Below are 21,801 nucleotides of genomic sequence, written 5' to 3'. Positions count from 1 at the left end.
ACAGACAGCCACATATATGTCAGGAAGACGGTACGCGCGAAACCAAGATCGAATTTTGGTGAGATACGAAGGAGCGAAATCAAGAAAGAATCAATGCATCCTCAATCGATGTTCATGATCATCTGATCGTGTTACTCTGTTGCTGTCAGTAGCGAGGTGATCCAGTGATAGATCAATGGATCGGTTACTCAAAGCCGCTAGAGCTTCTGGTTCTCTCAATCTATCTAATCGCTCTCTCAAGTAATAAATCTACCGATTTCAGTTTCTTATTTTATTATTGCATTTTGTTTGATCTGATTGTGCCTTCTGTTGAAGGTTTTGAGTTCAAGAAAGACAATTTAATTTGATTTCAATCAACATTTTGAAGATTTGCTCATCAAGATCTAGGAAATTACTGACACCATTTTTTTATGCGTTGGTTACTTTACAATTTCGTCTTACTCCTAACGGCAACTGAATTCTGGAGAATGGAGATGGCATCAGTTGAGAAATGTACATCGTAATCTTGATAGGTTGCATGGTCATGCGTTTTTGTTACTCATTTGAAGCTGTGTAATTGGCATAATATACGTATATAACGGTTATTTATTTGGGTCCAGAAGAGTTATTTTCTGCCTATATTAGAACATGTTTCATTGGAATGTGGGTTTCTTCAAGTGGAGATTTCAATAACATCCAGTAGAATTTAATGTTTAATTTATTTAGCCACAAAGTATGAGGTTACTTACAGGAGGCCTAAATGGGGTGCTTGACAGGCTTGGTCATCTGGCTTGGAGGATGCTATGTTGGAATTTAAATGAAGAACTACATTACAGCCAATCTAATAGTAATATTAGGTGTTTGCAAAATTGTTAATTGGCCAGAACATCTGCAGACCAGACCTCCATGTCCGAGTTTTATGTTAATTATTCATCCTAAAAGAAGACGCTAAAAAGAATAAGGTGAGAGAACCCAAGAGGGATTTGTAGTCATGGGTTTAGGTTTTAGTCAATATAAACCGTGTCCACGAGGTTGAACAGTTGCTCCCATATGCTCTAGTCATTTAATTTTATTTGTTATTCTGAAACCCACTGTGATGGCGTTGTTTGGTTGTTATTTTGATGTCTATATTCTGTATCAGGGAAGTGCCAGATCAGTTATACAAAAGTTTGGATGCAGTTGGTGAAGGTGAAAACTGGTGGGAGGTATTTGTTAACATACCTTCTTTCTTATACAACCCACTTCTTGATATTCGGAGACCTGAGGTTTTACTTATCTATTATTCAGACTTATTTCTTTTGCTACTGCAGGCAGTGGAGTTACAAAAGCTGATATTGGCTCATAACGACATTGAATTGCTGAAGGAAGACATAAGAAACCTACCTATGTTGTCTGTGCTGAATATCAGCCACAACAAGCTTTCCCACCTTCCAGCGGCTATTGGAGAGTAGGACACTACAAAACCTTTTGATCTAAGTTGTTTTTCTCTTCATTGGTTATAATGTATCTTTTTAATTTATTGACAGGCTCAAATCACTAAAGGCGTTAGACGTGTCTTATAATTTGCTTCATGAGATACCTGAAGAAGTTGGATCAGCGGCTTCTCTGATCAAGTAGGTTTTCACTTCCTTTTGGTTGTGTAACTTATAGAGAGTGATAAGGGAAATGAGCGTTTAATTTGTGCAGACTCATATGAATACTAGTAATTTTTTTATTGTCATTGCAACAACTCATAGGAGGCATAGAAAATGGGAAGGCTCTGTGAAATCTAGTTGAATGTTTTCATCAAGACATGGTTTTACAGGTTTGATTGTTCCAGCAACCAGCTTAAGAATCTTCCTTGCTCCCTCGGAAACTGCCTGGATCTATCAGACCTCAAGGTACGACTTTGTAATGCATTATGTTTGAGACTTGCACTTGGTATGATTTAGATGTACTATTTTATAGTCTGTCATGTGGCACAGATTTGTCAACCCTTTGAGCAAAAGTTTCTTACTAGCCTATTGGGATATGTGATGCAGCCCTGTTCTATCTTGTTTGTAACATCATGAGGATAAATGTATCAGCCGATTGTACGTTCTAGTTATATTGCAAATGTATTTTTCTCAAGTTTAAGCGTCAAATTCCACTTGTCACTTGGTTTACTTTTGGTTCGCAGAATATGTTTGGAAAGAATGGATTATGTCAAAAGAATCAGAATTTGTGGGATTTGGAATGAAATTGAACCTGGTTTAACCATACGTTTGGTTGGCTGAGAATGGAACATAATTCAATTACTTCCTTTAAACTTTCTGATTGGTTTGAGTCATGTATCTTTGGGATTGGAATGCAAAGGGTAGAATTACCCTTTCAGTTACGAATGGGATTGAATTTCATTAGAAAAGTTATCATGATATGTTATCGTAAGGAATTTGCTAATTCCAGTGGAATTGAACCCCCCCCCCCAATTTTGCAAACCAAACAAGTCAATAGAATCGAGTCAATGGAGTTTGTTGTTCCAATTCCATCGGATTTCACTGGAATCCTGCGAACCAAATGTTCCCAAGTTTCTGTAATGTTCAGTGGAGCCTAAAACTACATTGATGGATAGGCTTCACTATGAAAAATGTGATCGAATTATTTATTTTGGTAAAATTTTAGTTCCTACTTTATTTGTCTTCATTTAAGAAAGATAAAGGTTAAGATCTCCGTGTTTCCATGATGTATTATGGGGTATAGAACTGTATGCGGATATACATACATACGTACATACATACATATATATATATATATATATTACACATACACACATATATATTTACACACACACACATATATAGTTAGTCTAGGTTGCATTAATGGGGCCATAAATATACTTGTATGGTCTTTTTCATGTGATAATTTTGGTTTCATCGCAAAGAAAAAAACTCTGCACTGCATTTCTTTTAACTTGTTATTGGCACACAGCTGGTTTGAAATGCTTTTTCTTTCTATTGTTGATTTGTTAGTGCTTCCTCGTAGGCCTCAAACAATTGCCTCACCAGCTTGCCCGAAGATTTAGGCAATTGTTCAAAGTTGTCTAAGTTGGATGTAGAGGTATCACAAACTGCTGAAATCAGTTCTTCATAATTGCCTTGTCAATTTTTTTCCCTTGTTTTTGCCTATGCAATGGTTGGTTTGGGCATAAAGCACTTGTCATATTAGGGAAACAAGCTAACCGTGCTATCTGAGAAATCTGTTGCATCATGGACTTTGCTCATGGAACTGAATGCAGGCATGTCACATGCTTTCTGTTGGCTTCAGTTTGTAAGCTCATTTGACATGCTAATTTAGTTAAGTTGTATCTTTGTCACGGATGATGCAGCCAAGAACGCACTTAGTGATATCCCTGAGAGCGTTGGAAACCTTTCACGTCTCATTCGCCTTGACTTGCATCAGAACAGTGAGTACCAAGTTCCTTCACGTTTATGCAATATGTGTGGATGCCTGTCTATGCAGAGTGGAGACCCAGTCTAGAATTAAAGAGATGTGTCTCATTTTACTTTGATCTTACATATCTTTATTTGGTGATATATTCTATATGTCATTCTGATGCAGGAATTTCATCTATTCCCTCATCAATAAGGGGCTGCTCCTCGTTGGCAGAGTTCTATATGGGGTGTTTTTCTATTCTTCTAGTAGAGGAAAACAAAAATGTCTAGTTGTAACTTCAATTATTACAGTATTTTTTTTTGATGTTTATCCTTCCATTTTACCTTCTTTAATATGTAGGAATAACTCTCTGACATCACTACCAACAGTGATAGGAGAACTTACGAATTTAGGGACATTTGATCTTCATTCAAATCAGGTAGAAGCTTCAAAACTGATTTCTTTTATGATCATTCCACTCATCGCTTTTCTTGAATTTCTAATATTACTTTGGATCCTCAGTAGTTTTTGTGCCTCTGGTTTATTATTTTTATAGTTAACGGAGTTTCCAGTGGAGGCATGCAAATTGAGGCTTTCAGGTTTAGATTTGTCTAACAATTCACTGTCTGGGCTGCCCCCTGAGATTGGTAAGGTTAGCATTTAATCGCACAAGTTTTTTAGTATACGAGAACTGTATTGTTATGCTCTTCTGGAGTAAATGTTGATGGCCAGACTCAAAACATGTGAAACAACTCCTTTTTCTGCTTTACAAGGAACTCTCTTATTAAAATTCAGTGTCTTTTTTACCATAACATTCAAAGAAATGTGCCTATATTTGTAGTCACCGGTGCACAAAATTGAAGGAGAATACAGCCTGTTTCTTCATCAGATGAGAATTGAATGTTGCCAATGGACTTCAAAGGTTTAAATACCTTTCCAAGTATGAGCTAGGATAGTTGCTCATACTTGATGCTCGCTGAAATGTTTCACGAATAGTTCCTGTTTCAGCAGCATTTTCTTCATCAGCATCTTCTTCATCAGCATCTTTTGTGGTCTTCCATTTATCATGCGGCGTACATACTTATTGTACCTTGAGATTTCGTTCTAATGTCTTCTGCTGGATTTTGTGCTTGTTATGAATTATGACTTATGATATTGATTGCGTTGAAATGTTTGTGCAATCTGACATGTGCTTATAAAATCTTATTACCTAGGCTTGATGACAACTTTGAGGAAGCTTGTGCTCACTGGCAATCCTATACGAACTCTTAGAAGGTTTAATAGTCTCTCCAGTTTGTTTGATCTGATTTGGATTTATGCCCCTCAAGGTGGTTGTTCAGCAACTTTCATCCTTTTTTACTTAGCTCATTGGTGTCTGGACCTACTCCTGCATTGTTGAAGTTTCTTCGAAGTAGACTTCCAGCCGAAGAAGGTACCCAATTCTTAGCAGTTTGTGTATACAACAAGAGAGGCCAATTTATCTATGATAATGTTGATCTATGTTATGCAAACATCTTTCTGCGTCGAATTTCTGTTTAATGTATTTACATTCATTGACTAAATCGTTGTCAACTTCCTACTTTCGGAGCAGTTCTTTCTGTATTTTCTCCTGTACATGTTTGAGTCACCTGAAATATGTATATGATGCAGAGGGTGGAACATCTGGGAACAAAAAAGAAGTTATTGCTATGGCCTCTCGGTTGTCTCTTGGTTCAAAGGTTCTATCTTCATGCTTCCTTCGTCTAAGTAGATTGTTAAGGAACTTGATTATACTACAGTATTTCCTATATCTGTGTTTGAGGCATCACCACCTAGAATGTCGTTCCTATTGAGTGTTTGATTGTTGCACTTACAAAATAAGCATCATTCTGCCGAAAATGCCAATAAGATCACTATATTCTGCAAGCATGAAATTTTTTGGACAAACTGTTTGTTCTTGCAAAGTGTAGCGGTCCTTATGCTCTCACAAGAATGATGGTTTGTTTGCAGCAGAAGCCGAGTATGATGCTTCAAAAAGTCAATAACTCTATTTCTATTAGTAACTTTGCTTGCTCGTTGTCATGACATTTCTTTTTTGCTCATTGATTGAATTGTTATTAGGGAAAAGTCACCAAACTAGCCATTTTTGGCAAAAAAATTTCATCAAAAGCTCTTTCTCTAAACATTATCAAGAGATAGCCGGTAATTCCACAAATTGACTCTGCAAACCCCCGGAAAAAAAGGTGCTTTTCAGCTGAGATAATGGGCCACCATCTGACTAAAAAATAATAAAAAAGGTGACTTTTCAAAATTCTTGGTTAGTTTGTTGATCATTAAAAAATTGGCTATTTCTTGATTCTTTTAGTTACCAAAAATGGCTAGTTTGGTGGTTTTTCCTTGTTATTAATGCATTTTGAGGCAAATGAAGCCGTGTTTGTGTTTGTAATCATGATGATATAGGCTATCAAATGAGACTTTCTCATCAGAAATATATTCTTCTATATCTCCAAAGAGAATCATCCTTTAACTTTTATATATGTTACTGTCGTATACTTCTCAGGAGCTTTCTTTAGGAGGGCATGGCTTAAATGTTGTTCCACCGCAAGTATGGGAGACAAGTGGCATCACAAAAGTTGATCTCTCTAAGAACTCAATTGAAGTCCTACCTGTTGAACTTTCTTCATGTGCTTCCCTTGAGGTTAGTTTCTTTTTTCTCTTTTTACTTCTTTATACATTTGAATATAGAGGTGGCATGATAACACATATTCGGGATCCAAACAACTGGGTTACTGTCAATAATTTCATTCTCTTGATGTTATCATTGGCTTTCTTTTGGATATAACATTCTCTTTCACTTATTTAGAAGCAAATAAAGGCATAGTTTAAACTTGCAGGTCAATTGGTTTGACCTTTTAAGGATCTTAACAGAGATACAGTCTGCATTATTTGCTCTTAGACATTGTAATAGACTGTGGTCAGAATCTCGATATTAAATGCATTACCCACTTCAAGGAGTTGTTCGTACTAATTTGATGATCATTGTTCTGGCAGACGTTGATTTTATCAAGGAACAAGATCAAAGAGTGGCCAAGTGCAATCTTGGAGTCGCTTTGCAATCTTGTGTGTTTGAAGCTTGACAGTAATCCACTTAGACAGGTAAATGCATTTAGTTCTAGACATTGGCTTCGTTGAAGGCTATCCAGCCATCAAAATGTGATCTTTAATCATCTCTTGGCCCATGGGTGAATGGAAGTGTATGTTGGCAAAACATGAAACTATGATAACAAGATGTAACTAAGAAACCAAAGGTCCTTTGGCTTAGCAGTATCCGGGTTACTGGTAGAACCCAGCCTCAGCCTCAACTTCAGCCTCAGCCTCTCAGGAGGTTAGGGGTTCAAACGTCACCAAAAGTGATAAGGATCTGTGAGTTCATTTGTCGTATATAAATATTATATAATTAAAAAAAGAGTGAATTACACCGGTGGTTCTTGTGGTTTGCTCAAATTTTGGTTTTGGTCCCTAATACGAACTATCTACACTGATGGTCCCTAACTTTTCAATTTCATAACACTCAAGGTCCCTGGAGTTAATACCGCCAGTTAGCAACCTTTAGGAGAGACAAATCAGTCTTTGAGCAAACTACTAGGACCAAAAGTGTAATTCACTCTAAGATTGATTGTGATTCATATCTTTTTTTTAAATATTTAATAAATAAAGAATTTAAAAAAATATGTGAAACAAAATTAATTTTACAGTGAATTACATTTTTAGTCCCTGTTTTGCCCAAAGACTGATGTCTCCCTTCTAACGATTGCTAACTGACGGTGTTAACGGACTTTGAGTGTTATGAAATTGAAAATTTAGGGACCACCAGTGTAGATAGTTCGTTTTAGGGACATACAAAATTTGAGAAAACAAATAGGGACCACCAGCGTAATTCACTCTAGAAAAAGATGCAACTAAGAATAGGAAGATTTGGTAGGCAAAACTAAGAAGGGGAATAAATAAGTCGTCCCATTTGCATTTTTTGCAGGTCATTTTTCTTCTTTTAGTTTTTGACATGCACTTATTCTGCTTCATTCATAGATTCCATTGGACGGGTTCCAAGCTGCTTCCAAGCTCCAGGTTCTTGATCTAAGTGGCAATGCAGGTTGTTTACCTGAATATCCTGCATTTTCTTTTTTGCTGCAAGTGCAGGAACTATATCTAAGGTGAGTTGGAAAAATGATTTGCTTCTTCTTGGTGAAAATGACTGTGTGTTGTTAACTTGGAATTTGGTTGAACAGGAGGATGCAGATTTCAGAGATCAGGGGAGATATATTAAGTTTGCCTAAATTAAGGGTCCTTGATATGAGTCAGAATTCCCTTCAATTGATTCCAGAGGTAACTTTCTTCCTGGTTAGCGTGCATCTATTGTTGCATATAATGTCATGATTTGAAAGGAAAGTCTGGAATTGAAAACCCAGAATTTCAATGAAATCCCACAAACATGGGATTTAGGAATCCCATGGGCCGAGTTGGTATCGCGGAATTTCATAGGATTTATTTGTAATAATGTTTTAGAATATGTTGAAAACACTTGTTATGTAATAACCAAACACACCAAAGATTCCAAATCCTTCCACGAACTCTAAATCCCTCAAAAACATTCCGTTAAACCAAACGGGCCCTTAGTAATCACTGCGTACATCACAATAAACTTTATCACCTCTGAACATTTGCACTAATATAATGAACATTTCCTGCAGGGTTTTAAAGATGCTACATCTCTTCAGGAGCTTCGACTTTCGGACAATAACATCAGTGCACTTCCTCCTGAACTGGTTCGTACACAACTTTTTTTCTGGTTCCAATGGCCTTTCGGACAATAACATCAGTGCAAAATAAATTGTTCGTTTGCATTAACGAGTGGCCAATTACTCACAAAGTGGCATTCCTTTCTTCCATGAATGTTCCAACTATCTAAGGGGCTGTTTGGTTGGTTTTCCATTAAGTGATGTATAGATAAAGTTGTCTGTGTGGATTAATCTGTCTTTGTTGATTGATTTTTTTTTTTTTTTTGGTGTGGAGAGTTTTTTCATAGATAGAAAGAGCGTGTTATTAATTGGGAGGGACAAGTTTGAATTTTTTTTTGGCTTTCTGCATAAACTTTCCTCCTAGAAAGCTTACTAAACAAGCTACTTTCTATATTATTAAGCTACTACCAAACAATTATGTATAGCTGACCGAATAAGCTGTAAGTCCCATTAAGCTCATTAAGCTGCTATCAAACAGGCCCTAAGTATGCTGACATTCTGAGACACAACACTTGCAGTTATTGCAATGCAATATGATATTGTCTCCAAAAAACTTGAACTCCTTTTTGTTAAACCTAAAGTGAAAAAGAAATAAAAAACTTGAAAGTTGGCTTTTCAGTAGATTGAATCCTGATACTTGAAGTTGATTTTGCAGGGTCTACTAGAACCAACTCTTAATGTGTTGCAACTAGATGGAAACCCTTTGAGAAGGTATCCTCTGTCTCTTTTATTTGTTCTATCCTTACGTTTGCACCAATCCGATTGGCACAACACACCAACAACAGATAGTTGGATCATTGTTCTTTTAAAGTATTATTTATATAATATATAGGAAGGATCATGTAAGAAGTTAATTAATTTGCGCGAAGAGTAGAAGTTTCAATATCATATATGATTATACTTCTTTGGGTGTGTTTAATCATATATGATTAAGCGTGCATATCATGCATGTAATCATACATGATATTGAAACTTTTCGCCTTCTCGCAAATTGACCACCTTCTCGCTTGAACCTGACCCTATATATATATATATATATATGGCAAATAAACTCACACACCCTCCTAACCAATATATACGACAAATAAACTCACACACCCTCCTGACCTTTGGTGAGGTTTGAACCCTTTATGTCTGGATACTGCTAGGCCAAAGGACCATTGGTATATCATAGCTTTTCTTCCTGTACTAGTAGTTGCTATTAGGACCATGCTCTGTGTTTTTCTTATTTGTTTAACCTATTTCTCTCACATCTGTCTTGGATGCATATTTTTGTTAATTGTACTCGTTGCTTCTTTGCACACACCCTCACATGTAGCATGCTTGCTTGTTTCTTTCGATTTTTTATTTGTTTTGCAAGCCGGGGGTGTTCACAGAATCATCCTCTCAATCCCCTTGGGGTAGGTTAAAGATTTGTGTACATCCGACCCTCGATGATAAATATATATAAGTACTATAATTTAGCACTAGTTGGTTGGAGAAGATTAGTGCTATTATGATGAATAGTGTAAATTTGAGTGCTAAAATATAGCGGTTTCGGTTGGAGATGGTCTTAGGGGCCGTTTACTAAACACTTAAACGGTAAGCGCTTACCGGTAAATTTAACACTATCATTTACTTACCGGATAAGATTTTAGTCCACCAAAACGGTATCGTATGCAACAATTTACCCGGTAAGCACTTACTGCGTTGCCCTCACTTACCGGGTAAGACTCTTGGTTCTTGTCTCGCTCTTACACTGGTAAGATTCTTGATCCTTACCATATTCATCCGGTAAGGTAAAATGACTTGGTGTTCACTTAACCGAGTAAGCGTTTGGTAAACGACCCCTTAATAATCAAGTTCTAACTCTTTACTATTTTTGCAGCATACGAAGGCCAATTCTTGATTGTGGAACCAAAGCTATATTGAAGTACCTGAGGGATAAATTACCCGATCAGTAAAACATGTTCTCGAAATGCATTCCTGAACGACTATTCGTCAAGTGATGTGTATTGTTTGTATGTGTTTGTATTTGTTTTCTTTCGAGTATAATGGTCTTGTATTCTGAAGTTGGTCGACGATGGGTACTTGTATAACGAAAAAATGGTCATCGTTCTCTGGGATATCTAGTGTATTTTCAAGATTTTACACCGGTAGAGTGTTTTACGTCATTGACAAGTTATTTGAAAGTTATTGAGAGATTGTGCGGTTCGTTTTCTATTAAGTTGTGTATGGATAAAGTTGTATGTATTGATAAATTTGTCTATAAGATATACGATAGATAAATTGATGCTCAGTTGTTGTGTTGAATAAACAATTTAAATGTTAAAAATAGCCATTTTATTCTAGTCTATATTTTTTGTCTGAACCATTTAATCGGTTAAAAATAGGGCTACGTCCCAAGAGATTAGATCAACTAAAACGCATCCAACAGAATCTTTAGAGGATATATTTTTGGATGGATTGCATGAAAAAGTAATCTACTTTAACTTGATTTTTATTTTGGAAAACGTATTTTTAGAACTTCCATTTTGATACCTAAGATAACTTGATTTTTATTTTGAGAAACGTATTTTTAGAACTTTCATTTTGATACCTAAGATGTAAAGTTTTAAACATTTAAATACCCGGGTAACCGGTTGAAGACTAATTTTAGATTTTAAGAAAGACTAATGTTAGATTAAAAAAATCAATGTAACTAACCACATCAGCAAATAATACTGAGTTGGATACCACATCATTCGCCACATCAGCATGATAATCGGTTAATGCTTCAAACGATTATGTGGGTATTTAAATATTTAAAACTTTATATTTTAGATATCAAAATGAAAGTTTTGAAAGTACGTTACCGAAAATAAGAATCAAGTTAAATTACATTATTTTTCATGTAATTTGTTATGTGTTTTTTTTTATTATAAAGAAGTTGGCTAAAAAAGAATAGAATATTGAAAAAGAATATGCTTTTATTGATTGCACTTTGGTATGTTTTCAAATCATCCAAAAGAAATATGGTCAAGGGGACATGAATGAATGATACCCACACAATGAAAATAGAAATGATTGGAATTCAAGAGATGTGGTGAAGATAATGAAATTTGTCTTCATGTAAATAAGAGCATCTTGAGTAGTTTTGCTATTTTAGAAACAGACAAATAACATGAAAAATTAACGTATTTTAATTTAATTTTTATTTTGGATAACGTATTTTTAAAACTATTATTTTAGTATTTAAGATGTAAAGTTTTAAATATTTAAGTAATCGGGTAACCGGTTTAAGCATTAACTGGTTACCATGCTGATGTGACGAATGATGTGATATCCAACTTAGTATTATTTGCTATTCAACCCAATTTCATTCCATCACTTGCAACATTAGCATGATAACCGGTTACTCGGGTATTTAAATGTTTAAAACTTTACATCTTAGGTACCAAAATAGAAGTTTTGAAAGTAAGTTACCTAAAATATGAATCAAGTTAAAATATTTTTGAAAGTACGTTACATGTGTAGCATCTCACACATTTGATTTAAAAAAAACTTACACAAACCGGAAAAAAATTTCCCATTGGGGACGGAGATGAGGATGTGATCAAATTCCCTGGTGGAGAATGTGGACGGGAATTGAAGTCTCCGTCATATGCCGACCCCATTACCATACCTATCTGTAGAAACTACTCGTAATAACGAACTTGCAAAACATATCTGTCCTTTCAAATCAATTACTGATCATCACCTTGGTAAAATATTAACCGACGAGATTTATTAGAAAATACCCACCAAATATACTGAAAACTAAAAATGCATATAAATATATTAACGTTTAATTAAAGGATACAACAACTGTTTCCAGAAAAATCATCGAGATTTATTCTATAAGATTCTCAGGAACAGGAACGTCTTCTTCAGCAGGTGGTTCCAAAACCCAACCTCCATTTTCATCCATAATCATTCCTTTGTTCTTCTCGATCCACCATGAACCTGGAATCAACAACTCATCTTTCAAAAACTCGCTCGATTTATTCACCAACGCCAAGCTTCTCTCCACCTTCAATTCAAACTCACCATCAACTCCATTCCATCCCGCCACCACATGCAACATCCCCTGCAGGTTATGCCAATCGCCGGTGTTCGTCGATTTCTTCAAGCTCCCGGACTTCCGTGTATCGATCTCGAACAACACACCTGAATCCACGTAACCTAGTAATCCGCTAGGGTAAAGCGGAATCACGTCGATTTTGTTCTTAATGTGAAGGATTTTGACGTTCGAGAATTGGTTGAGACGATCGTTGAATGCTTTGTTTCCTACCTGTGGCGATCCGAACACGAATGCTGAAATTGGAATGTTTGTGATCCCGTTTTCTGCTAGATCGAAGGCTGATAAGATCGCTAAACTTGCACCGAGGCTGTGGCCGGTGATTATGATGCTGATTTCTTCGTTTTCGTACTTGCTCACCAACTGTTTGATATTTTTCATCAATTGTGTTCTTGCGCTTAGTTTTGTGAAAGATGAATTTGGATCTTCTGAAATGTAAACCGATAGCCAACCCTTCATAACTTTTGGTATCCCTTCATCTTCATCACTATCGCTGCTACTGCTACTGAGATCGCCGGTCGCCGTCGCCGTTGTTCTCCATTTTTTCTGGCGTAAAATTGGTTCAGCAGACTCGCTTTTAGCTCCTAAAACATTAATCCATTCGTAACCTCTGCTAGTTCCTCTCCACACTACGTAGATCTCACGCCGACCTAATGATTTACTAACCTCATCGGTGGTAGTTGCAATGTATCCGATCCAGTTTGATTCTCGATCCCATGCTTCACGAGAGAGGGAATGGAGGAAGAAGGCTTCAGGGACGGTGACTTTTGCGGTGGCGTAGAGGAAGGTGGCGATTTGGTAATCGGAAGCTGATTGTAGCATTACTTTGTGGAAGAACGATTGTTTGCCGTAGCGACTGCTGCCGGCGAACTTGGAGTTTTTGTCGTTGTTGAAAGCATCGTAGGTGGCTTGACAGAAGTCTCCGCATCGGAGGATGAGGTTACGGAGGTTGATGTCGAAAGGGTCGAGAAGGTCTTTCCAGTTGTTGCTTCCAAGGAGCTCCGGCCATGGAGGTTTGGATTGGGTGGTGGAATCCATGGCGATGGTTGCAGGTATGAAATGAATGGTTGTATGCATGTTTGATAAATAGGGGATGAGGATTTGGTCACGTGACTCTTTGGACCCAATAATTATATTTCTGGGTTAAATTTACAAAAATTGAAAATAATAATAAAAATCTCAAAAACAAGGTATCAATTAATTATTATATATTTTCATAATGTTGAGTAGATTTGAGATTATGTGAGATTAACCAATTTTCGTTTTGTTCGTAAAACCACTTTTTTACACTCGAAACTTTATAGTAAAACACTGTAAAGGTAATATTCAAAGTGTTTTTATTGTAAAAGTTCGACTTTTTTTTTACCTTCACAACTTTTTATTGTAAAGATTCAAGTGTAGAAAAATAGTCTCATAGGTCTCACGAAAACAGACTGATCTCACATGAACCCAAACCCATGTTGAATAAGTTGTATCTTTTTGGTTATATATCTTTAAACAGTCTGTTTCTTTAAAGATTTAATAAATTGTGTCCCCATTATTTTATATTTTAAAAATTAAAGAGGTTGAAAGTAATAAAAAGACTAGAATATCCTTACCTTAATTGACTTTTTTTTTAAAACGGAGCTAACGATAGGGACCCAAGTCATTGTAAAAATGTAACTATAGAGATACGATCGCGGTGAATTTTCAAAAAAGAGACAAGAATTATTAAAATCGTATAACCATAGGGACAGAACATGTAATTTACTCTATCTTATATCTTAATAGAAAATAACTTAAATAACTAAAATGACAAAAATGCCCTTAACTTCAGCGGCATTTTTAGCGGAAGTTAGTGATAGGGATTCAACTCGTCATAAAAGTACAATCACGAAGACACGACCTATTGAGTTCTTAGAAAATAGACTATGATCGATAAAAACATGTTTATAGGAACAAAACATGTAATTTACTCTAATAATTTAGATTTTAAATTTAAAAGCAGTTTGTAAGATTTTTTTAAACCTTTATGAACTCTATAATATAACCAATTGATAAAGAAGTTCAAATAGAAAATAGTTACCGAATCCTATTAATATGTGAGAATACTCAATTATTTTATATATAAATATATTAAGAAAGTGAAAATGATATAACTCCCCCATCATCTTCTTTTGACTGAGTGGCATATACTTTCACGGTGCTCGTTTTTTTTATAATTAACCTGGATATCCAACCTGTTATGCGAGCCGACTAATCCCAAGACGACCACCTGCTTTGCAGATAACCCGGATTCACCGTATTTGAACTTCCGTGGCCACAAGGGGATTTTTTCCAATCTTTTTACATATGTCAATTAGTTTTTCTTTGCCAAATGTTACTAATTTTTCAGCAAATCTTTTTAACTAGTGTACCAAACATAGTCTTAATCAAATTATATAGAACCGAAATGATTGTGTCGGTTCGACGAGCGTAGACAGAAGAACCAGGTTTTTTAGGCTCGGGCCGAGCTCGAGATTGACTGTGGAGGTATTAAACAAGGAACGAAAACGATAATGATTAAAAATGATTAGTTGTGTATAATAAGATAATTGTTATGAAAACAATGAACTTTTGTCAATATACCATAACGAAATCTGAACTATTTACAACAAAACAATCAATGACTGAAACTTTGTGTTGTCGGGACTAGCTGCGCTTGATGGTCCTCGGTTCGATTGTCGAGTCTTGAACAATGTCGGTTTGAGCCTCCTCGGATAACAACTTGAACCTAAGAATCTTTTGAAGTTGACAAACAGGTTTGATTTGCTTTTTCAGAACCTGATTTGAATCAATTATGGATTTTCCCGCAAAAAGGTTGGTTTCCGATGGTCCCGTTTCTTCATGGATCACCGGAGGAGCATCTGCAAAACAAGCATCGGTCAGCAGGTACAGTTTCTCGTATAGATTTTGTAGCTCTTTTCTGTGTTTCAACTCACCATCTTCACTCAAGACAATACATGTCCCAATAGTTTCATCATATTCGCCAATCTGCAAATTCCACAATCATGAAACATAAGGAAGAATCCGAGAGGTCGTCTCTGTGGCAAAAAAAAATGAGGGAAAGTTGACAATTACGCTAATGGTGTGTTTGGTACATAGACAGGACAGGGCTGGACATGCAAGAGTGAGGTCGGTCGGTGAAAGAATTGTGCAAGGTTTTAAGGTTTTAAATTGACATGGGTATTTTGGTAATTTACCAATCTTGCCCATCTCTTTGGTTTTACTTCCACTAATTTTGGTGGGACAAAATAAAAGCACATTTTGTTCCACACTGTCATGTCATGCCCCCGTCTAAATGTCATACCAAACATGGGACAAAAGTTTTTGTTCTGTCATATGTCCCGCGTACCAATCACACCGTAAGAAAACATCCCCACCTTCAAGGAGACAAAAATCACTTGTCCTAAATTCTCACATCCTATTCATGTCCACCAATCACATGAATACACATCATCATAGAGCAAATGTGAGGATTAAAATAAATTTAAAATATACAAAAAATCAAATTTTGTCTTTCTTTCATTGGTTGGACAAGGATGAGACGTGTTACCTTGGGATAGCAGATTTTTGTCCCCCTCAAACCAAAAGCACCTTGTATATCCCACCCAAGGTGGGGTGCGACAAGGGGGGGTAATATATAAACATATTAGATCATCTCCAGTGGGGACACCAAATAATACACCAAATATCAAATTTTGGTGCAAGATTTGGTGTTACCCATTGGAGATGCTCAAAGTGGATAAAACTGAGATTTTTGTTACCAGCTTTATTTTGCCATCAATAATTAGAATTGGGTTCAATGTGTCCAGACCCTGCATTTTCAACACAATGGCTCATCAAAAATCGAAGTTTCATGAGACATTTTTGAGAATGTCACTGCTTAATAAAAGAACGCCACTTCCATACGCAAGAATGCTAGAACCTGTCAGAAGGTCGTGGATTTAGAAAACACTTGTCGGGAAATGTAAATTTTACAGGCTAAACACACGTACAGAGAGAACGTAGGGAGCATTTGGTGGAATGTGAATTTGCCCGGAAACCGAATCCAAGTCGAGCATTACATATTCATCTTCTTCACTCTCCATATGAGCATCAGGGGTTGCCATTGCCTTCAAGATCTGTATACAAGTAAATATCCAAACTTATCTTTATATTGTTATTTGCAACAATTAGTTTCTACTAAATCATCTTTGCTAAAAAGTACTTCCTCCGTCCCAAAATAAATGCCAACAATGAAAATGCCACACAGTTTTAGGAATATGCAATTATTACGCTTTATAAATAACCAAACGACACGTTTACCCTTGATGGTAGAGACTTTTTCCATCTCATAATCAAGGGTAGAATGGGAAAGTGGAAACTTACTTTTGAATGTGGACACTTAATTTAGGACGGAGGGAGTAGTTTAGTTGTCCTAGAAAAAAACACAACACTTCCCATTGAAACATTTCCTTTTAGGGCAAGTTTTTAACTTATTTTACTTTATGCCGATTCCAAACTATTCCACGAAATTTAAATCCCTCAAAACCATTCCATCAAACCAAACGCCCCCCCTAAGTGATTTTATGAATGTACTCCAGAAATCCTAAATAGTTTTGAATTTTGCCTTATTGGATTCTTATAGAAGTTACTAGATCATGGTCACAATTCATCTTCTCACACTATTGCCACCATAAAGTACTTAAAATAATCTAAGGGGCTGTTTGGTTGGTTTTCATCAAGACTTGTGAAGGTTTTTGTTTTCATAAATGGAAGGAGCATGTTTTGAAAAAAACTTGGCTTTCCACATAAAGCTCCTTTTGAATAAACCATTTTCTACATCATTAAGCCACTGCCAAACAATCGTTAGTTGGTGAGGGATGAAGTTGGAAGATTTCTGAAAAATAATGAACTACGATTAATGGCCCTTTAACCATCACTCAAATCCTGCGATTTTTATATTCAGATTTTCCTATAAACTATTTATAAGAACAGCACCATTAAGCAAGCAAATTATACCCTAAATTATGAAAAACGATCATTTGAAATCCTAATAACAATTGAACACCAAAAGTACCTGTTTTGTAACCCTGGCAGACGATTGTTCGACAACTCAAGGCAAGGAAATTATACAACAATTCGTCATCAATGGTGAAGACGTACCTTTTGTTATGGACCTTGTAAGCGAAGCAACAAGAAGCAGAATCCTTGAAGGAGAAGAGAAGCTTTAGGATCGACGAATCCTTTCCGGTGGTGGAACTGAGAAGATGTGGCCGGTGGCGGTGGTCGACGGTGCGCCGGAGAGATTGGGGGGCGGGATGTGGCCTGCTCTTCTGTGAGGTGAGGTGGACTGATTTTTTTTTTTAAATGTTGAGATGGGCATGGGCTGGACAATAGAGATGATCAAAGTGAGATTGTATTTTTTTTGGGACCCAAACTGAGCCCAAAACCTGTTAAGAAGAGATCAGATTACTGAAGCACCACTAGAGATGGTCAAATGGGCCTAGTCGGGTCTGTTAGAGAACCAAAGCGGGACTGACTTGGGCTTGGTCCGGCCCAGGATCAATTTGGACCTGTTTGGAATCATTGGTTAAAGACCAGTTATAATTTTTATCCAAAAATAAAGTCCAACCCGATTTGGACCGGGACCGACCCGATTTTTTCAAAATATGTTACATCTTTTATAGCCGTTGGAACGGTCATATGACCGTTTTATTTTTCATTTTTTGACTGTTTGTTTTTAGCCCATTGGCCTACTATACACGAGTAAGTCATATGATGCATGAGAGAAGATATTAATTCACAAATGCAAAAATTCACAATTCTCATTATAATTCGTAATTTTGGCTTGTATTCAAATTTACATTTTCAACAAATTATAATAAAACCTATTTTTAAGCGTATTTTATTGACCCAGTTTTATATTTTAAAGTGTATTATAATAATATTTTTGTGTTCTTTAAAAAAAATTCAAAAAAAATTATATGTAAAAGATTGATATTTTCTTTAAAAAGAAGTGGGACTGATTTGGACCCGGTGCGAGACTGGGACCGGTTCTCGGGACCAGTTACAAAGTACCTTAATCAGGCCTTGGGTTTTTGGTTGGGACTGGCTACGTCAAGACCGGTTATGAATAGTGTTTGGGATTGGGACCGATTTTTGGCATTCTCTAAGCGCGGTGAACCATGTGTGGTCACGTGAATCATATTAGGACTAGACTGGTCAATGATGTTCTTGATGCTAAAGTTGCCTTTCTCGTTGTAAAGGTTCATGAATTTTTGACTTGTGGTAAAAATAACCACTTTCATGAAAATTTATACCAATCTAAACCTGTCAATATTTGTATCGATAATAATAGTCCAATTGATTCTTCAAAATTTCTATAAATGGAGAACTAAAACTCATAATCTCTATAAAAATTTACATCCAACTCCAACAAATTCTTCATTTTAAAGATTACAACATTGATTATATTATTAAAATATTGTATACATAGGCGGAGGTTCATGGAAAAATCTCAAAAAATGAAAAACTGAGGAACATTTTATAAAACCATTCATTTGAATGATATACACATGTGCATACAAGTAATTGAAGTTGATTCTTGGTTTTTATGCACGTGTGCATGTTATGCACATGTGAATACCAGACAAATTATTTATAAATTACTTGTATACACATGTGAATACCGTCTAGATGAACGATTCCCAAAGTGTTACTCAGTTTTTAATTTTTTTACGTTTTTCCCTTGAACCTAGCCCTACACACACACACACATATAAGGGAGAGATATTTCGCAAACCAACCGTTGATTTCATCGTTCATTTTAGTGAAAAAATTTCATGGAATTCTTTAATATGATGCAGTTGTTTCAAATAATTATGGACATTATCATCTTCATTCTATTAATTTTAGTAAACAAATTTCATCAAAATAAGAAATACCCGAAACAATTTAACTTTTACATAGAAACAAAAATATATGAAACATTTTCGTTAAAAAATAAATTATTTAAAACAATTTTATCATATTAAACAATTTTTATAAACTAACGTATTTAATTATTCATTACATTTTATACTCTTAATGTATTAAATATTGAACATTGATTTTGACCTTTTATTCAAGCATATACATAGAAATAACGCACCGGTGATAAATCAAATTTGCGGGTTACACCTTGATCGGACTAAAACAAAATAATATTCTCTATATTAAACTATACACTTGAGATAACGTGATATCAACTTGTTTTCATAAGACTATATTTTTACACTTAAAACTTCATAATAAAACATTGTAAAGGTAACTTTCACAGTGCTTTTACTGTGAAAGTTCGATTTTTTTACCTTCACAACATTTTGCTGTGTAATTTTAAGTGTAAAGAAATGGTCTCACGGATCTCATAATAACATATTGATCGCACATAAACCCAACCCTTCAAAATCATTGTGTACCATCTTGACCTACAATTTAGACGAGAGCCCTTTGACCGTTAGTCAACCACCAACCATATAGGAACAAACCCACCACCCACCATTCTTCACCACCCTCCATTCTTTCCAATTTCACTATAAAACCACCCTCCACAAAACCACCAAAAACAAAACCTTAAAAAATGGTGGTTTCAGCAAGGGTCGAGACCTTAGCAACAAGTGGGATTCACCAAATCCCAAAAGAATACATTCGTCCACAACATGAACTCAAAACCATCACCAACATCTTCCATGACCAAAATGACCCAAATGCCCCTCAACTCCCAACCATCGACTTAAACCACATCCATTCCCAAGACCTGGAAACCCGACAAAAGTGTCGTGATGAGCTCACGAAGGCCGCCACCGTGTGGGGCGTTATGCACCTCGTCAACCATGGAATCTCCGGTGACTTGATCCGTCGTGTTAAGGCTGCGGGGGAGAGTTTCTTCGATCAGCCTGTGGAAGAGAAGGAGAAGTATTGTAACGATATCGCTTCGGGGAAGATTCAAGGATACGGGAGTAAATTGGCTAACAATGCTTGCGGACAACTCGAATGGGAAGATTACTTCTTCCATCTCGTCTTCCCTGAGGAGAAACGCGACTTGACCATTTGGCCAACGACGCCGGATGATTACATGTAAGCATGATATGTTCCGTGTTACTACAACAAAATCTGTTTTTATAAGAAGCTAAATATCCCAAAAGTCTGTTTTTAGAGGACGCTAATTATTATACCATCTTTATCTCTACTATATTATAAAGTATTTGACAAAAACTCTTAAAAACCACTTTTTATGCGTAAAGTACTGTTTATTAATTCATATTACTTAAAACTCAGGATGACAAGTAGATTATGCGTAAGTACAACTTATTAAAGCTCCATATATGAATTCGTGTAACTAACTCGAGATAAACATAATCAAATATAGGATAAACATCTCATTTTAAATATAAAAAATATAAAATATAATTAGGATAACCATTAAAGTCTAAAAGAATACTTAATTATTATTTTTATAAAGTGTTATATTATTAAACCAAAAATAAATTATTTCGTTATTAAACTTAAATTAAATTATAATAAAAAAAATAAAATAAATAAATTACATAAAAGTGAAAACTTTTAAATAGTTGATTTGATATTAACATTGATATATTTTTTTCCTTCAAATTTTTATAATATCTTTAAATTTATATTTTATTCAAAAATAAAATCATTATTGCTTTCTTAAAAACACATAAAATCGTATTATAATATTGACACAGACAAATAATAAAATAAAATATTAAAATCGAGATATGTCTCACTGTATTGTACGAATACTCTTGCAATGGTTTTATAAAGTAGTCTGTCATGCAGGTCACTTCTACATTTTTGCTGTCCTGCTAAACTTATACATCTTATATGGCAATCTACTATTACGTCCTATAATACCGACTTTATTGTAGTGTGCTTTATGCTTTAGTATAAGTAAAAAGCCATTCATATTTGAGTTCTAACACGAGAAACGAATGATCTTAATTCTTAAACAGCCCGGCGACCACCGAGTATGCTAAGCAACTACGAGCACTCGCTACCAAGATCCTCTCGGTTCTATCTCTCGGGTTGGGACTCGAGGAGGGGAGGCTAGAGAAGGAGGTCGGAGGGATGGAAGAGTTACTTCTTCAACTAAAGATCAACTACTACCCGAAATGTCCACAACCCGAGCTAGCACTCGGTGTTGAAGCTCACACAGACGTGAGTGCACTCACGTTCATACTCCACAACATGGTCCCCGGGCTCCAACTCTTCTATGGCGGACGATGGGTGACGGCAAAATGCGTGCCGGACTCCATCATCCTCCACATTGGTGACACCATTGAGATCCTTAGTAACGGAAAGTATAAAAGCATCCTCCATAGAGGGCTTGTGAATAAGGAGAAGGTTAGGATTTCTTGGGCAGTTTTCTGTGAACCGCCCAAGGACAAGATCATCCTGAAACCACTACCGGAGACGGTTTCTGAGGAGGAGGAGCCACTCTTTCCGCCACGGACCTTCCACCAGCATATGGAACACAAGTTGTTTAGGAAGAACAATGATGCAGTTGATCCAAAATGA

The 21,801-nt window shown here is 36.0% G+C and overlaps 4 protein-coding genes across 5 annotated transcripts; 2 read left to right on the top strand and 2 right to left on the bottom strand.

The window, feature by feature from the left end:
* On the top strand, nt 1-10,422 carry LOC112500737 (plant intracellular Ras-group-related LRR protein 6). 2 transcript variants are annotated; one of them, XM_025104306.1, is made up of 21 exons: nt 1-240; nt 1,121-1,184; nt 1,290-1,426; nt 1,506-1,592; nt 1,784-1,859; nt 2,980-3,054; nt 3,163-3,232; nt 3,323-3,400; nt 3,556-3,616; nt 3,730-3,808; nt 3,926-4,016; nt 4,584-4,644; nt 4,734-4,801; nt 5,020-5,087; nt 5,909-6,046; nt 6,400-6,504; nt 7,435-7,559; nt 7,635-7,731; nt 8,097-8,171; nt 8,800-8,855; nt 10,012-10,422. In XM_025104306.1, the coding sequence occupies exons 1-21, from the start codon at nt 176-178 to the stop codon at nt 10,085-10,087; spliced, it is 1,752 nt and encodes a 583-aa protein (XP_024960074.1). In that variant the 5' UTR covers nt 1-175; the 3' UTR covers nt 10,088-10,422. The 2 variants fall into 2 exon arrangements, with proteins under 2 accessions (XP_024960074.1, XP_024960075.1); XM_025104307.1 differs by lacking the exon at nt 1-240 and adding an exon at nt 301-941.
* Nucleotides 10,423-11,867: 1,445 nt separating this feature from the next.
* LOC112501201 (phospholipase A1-IIdelta) lies at nt 11,868-13,270 on the bottom strand. Its single transcript, XM_025104889.1, has one exon. The coding sequence runs from the start codon at nt 13,258-13,260 to the stop codon at nt 11,995-11,997; it is 1,266 nt and encodes a 421-aa protein (XP_024960657.1). The 5' UTR covers nt 13,261-13,270; the 3' UTR covers nt 11,868-11,994.
* Nucleotides 13,271-14,786: 1,516 nt separating this feature from the next.
* On the bottom strand, nt 14,787-17,551 carry LOC112501066. The gene is made up of 5 exons (XM_025104714.1): nt 17,389-17,551; nt 16,239-16,364; nt 16,008-16,058; nt 15,183-15,234; nt 14,787-15,107 (listed from the first exon to the last, which is right to left on the bottom strand). Exons 2-5 carry the CDS (start codon nt 16,350-16,352, stop codon nt 14,893-14,895), a joined length of 432 nt encoding a protein of 143 aa, XP_024960482.1. The 5' UTR covers nt 16,353-16,364; nt 17,389-17,551; the 3' UTR covers nt 14,787-14,892.
* Nucleotides 17,552-19,843: 2,292 nt separating this feature from the next.
* On the top strand, nt 19,844-21,801 carry LOC112500337 (leucoanthocyanidin dioxygenase-like). The gene is made up of 2 exons (XM_025103808.1): nt 19,844-20,340; nt 21,237-21,801. Exons 1-2 carry the CDS (start codon nt 19,844-19,846, stop codon nt 21,799-21,801), a joined length of 1,062 nt encoding a protein of 353 aa, XP_024959576.1.

This window comes from Cynara cardunculus, assembly GCF_001531365.2.
Source record: "Cynara cardunculus var. scolymus isolate 2C chromosome LG 17, CcrdV1, whole genome shotgun sequence".
Taxonomy (NCBI): domain Eukaryota; kingdom Viridiplantae; phylum Streptophyta; class Magnoliopsida; order Asterales; family Asteraceae; genus Cynara; species Cynara cardunculus.
The sequence above is the reverse complement of the archived record's forward strand: the minus strand, read 5'-3'. Positions and strand labels throughout refer to the sequence as shown.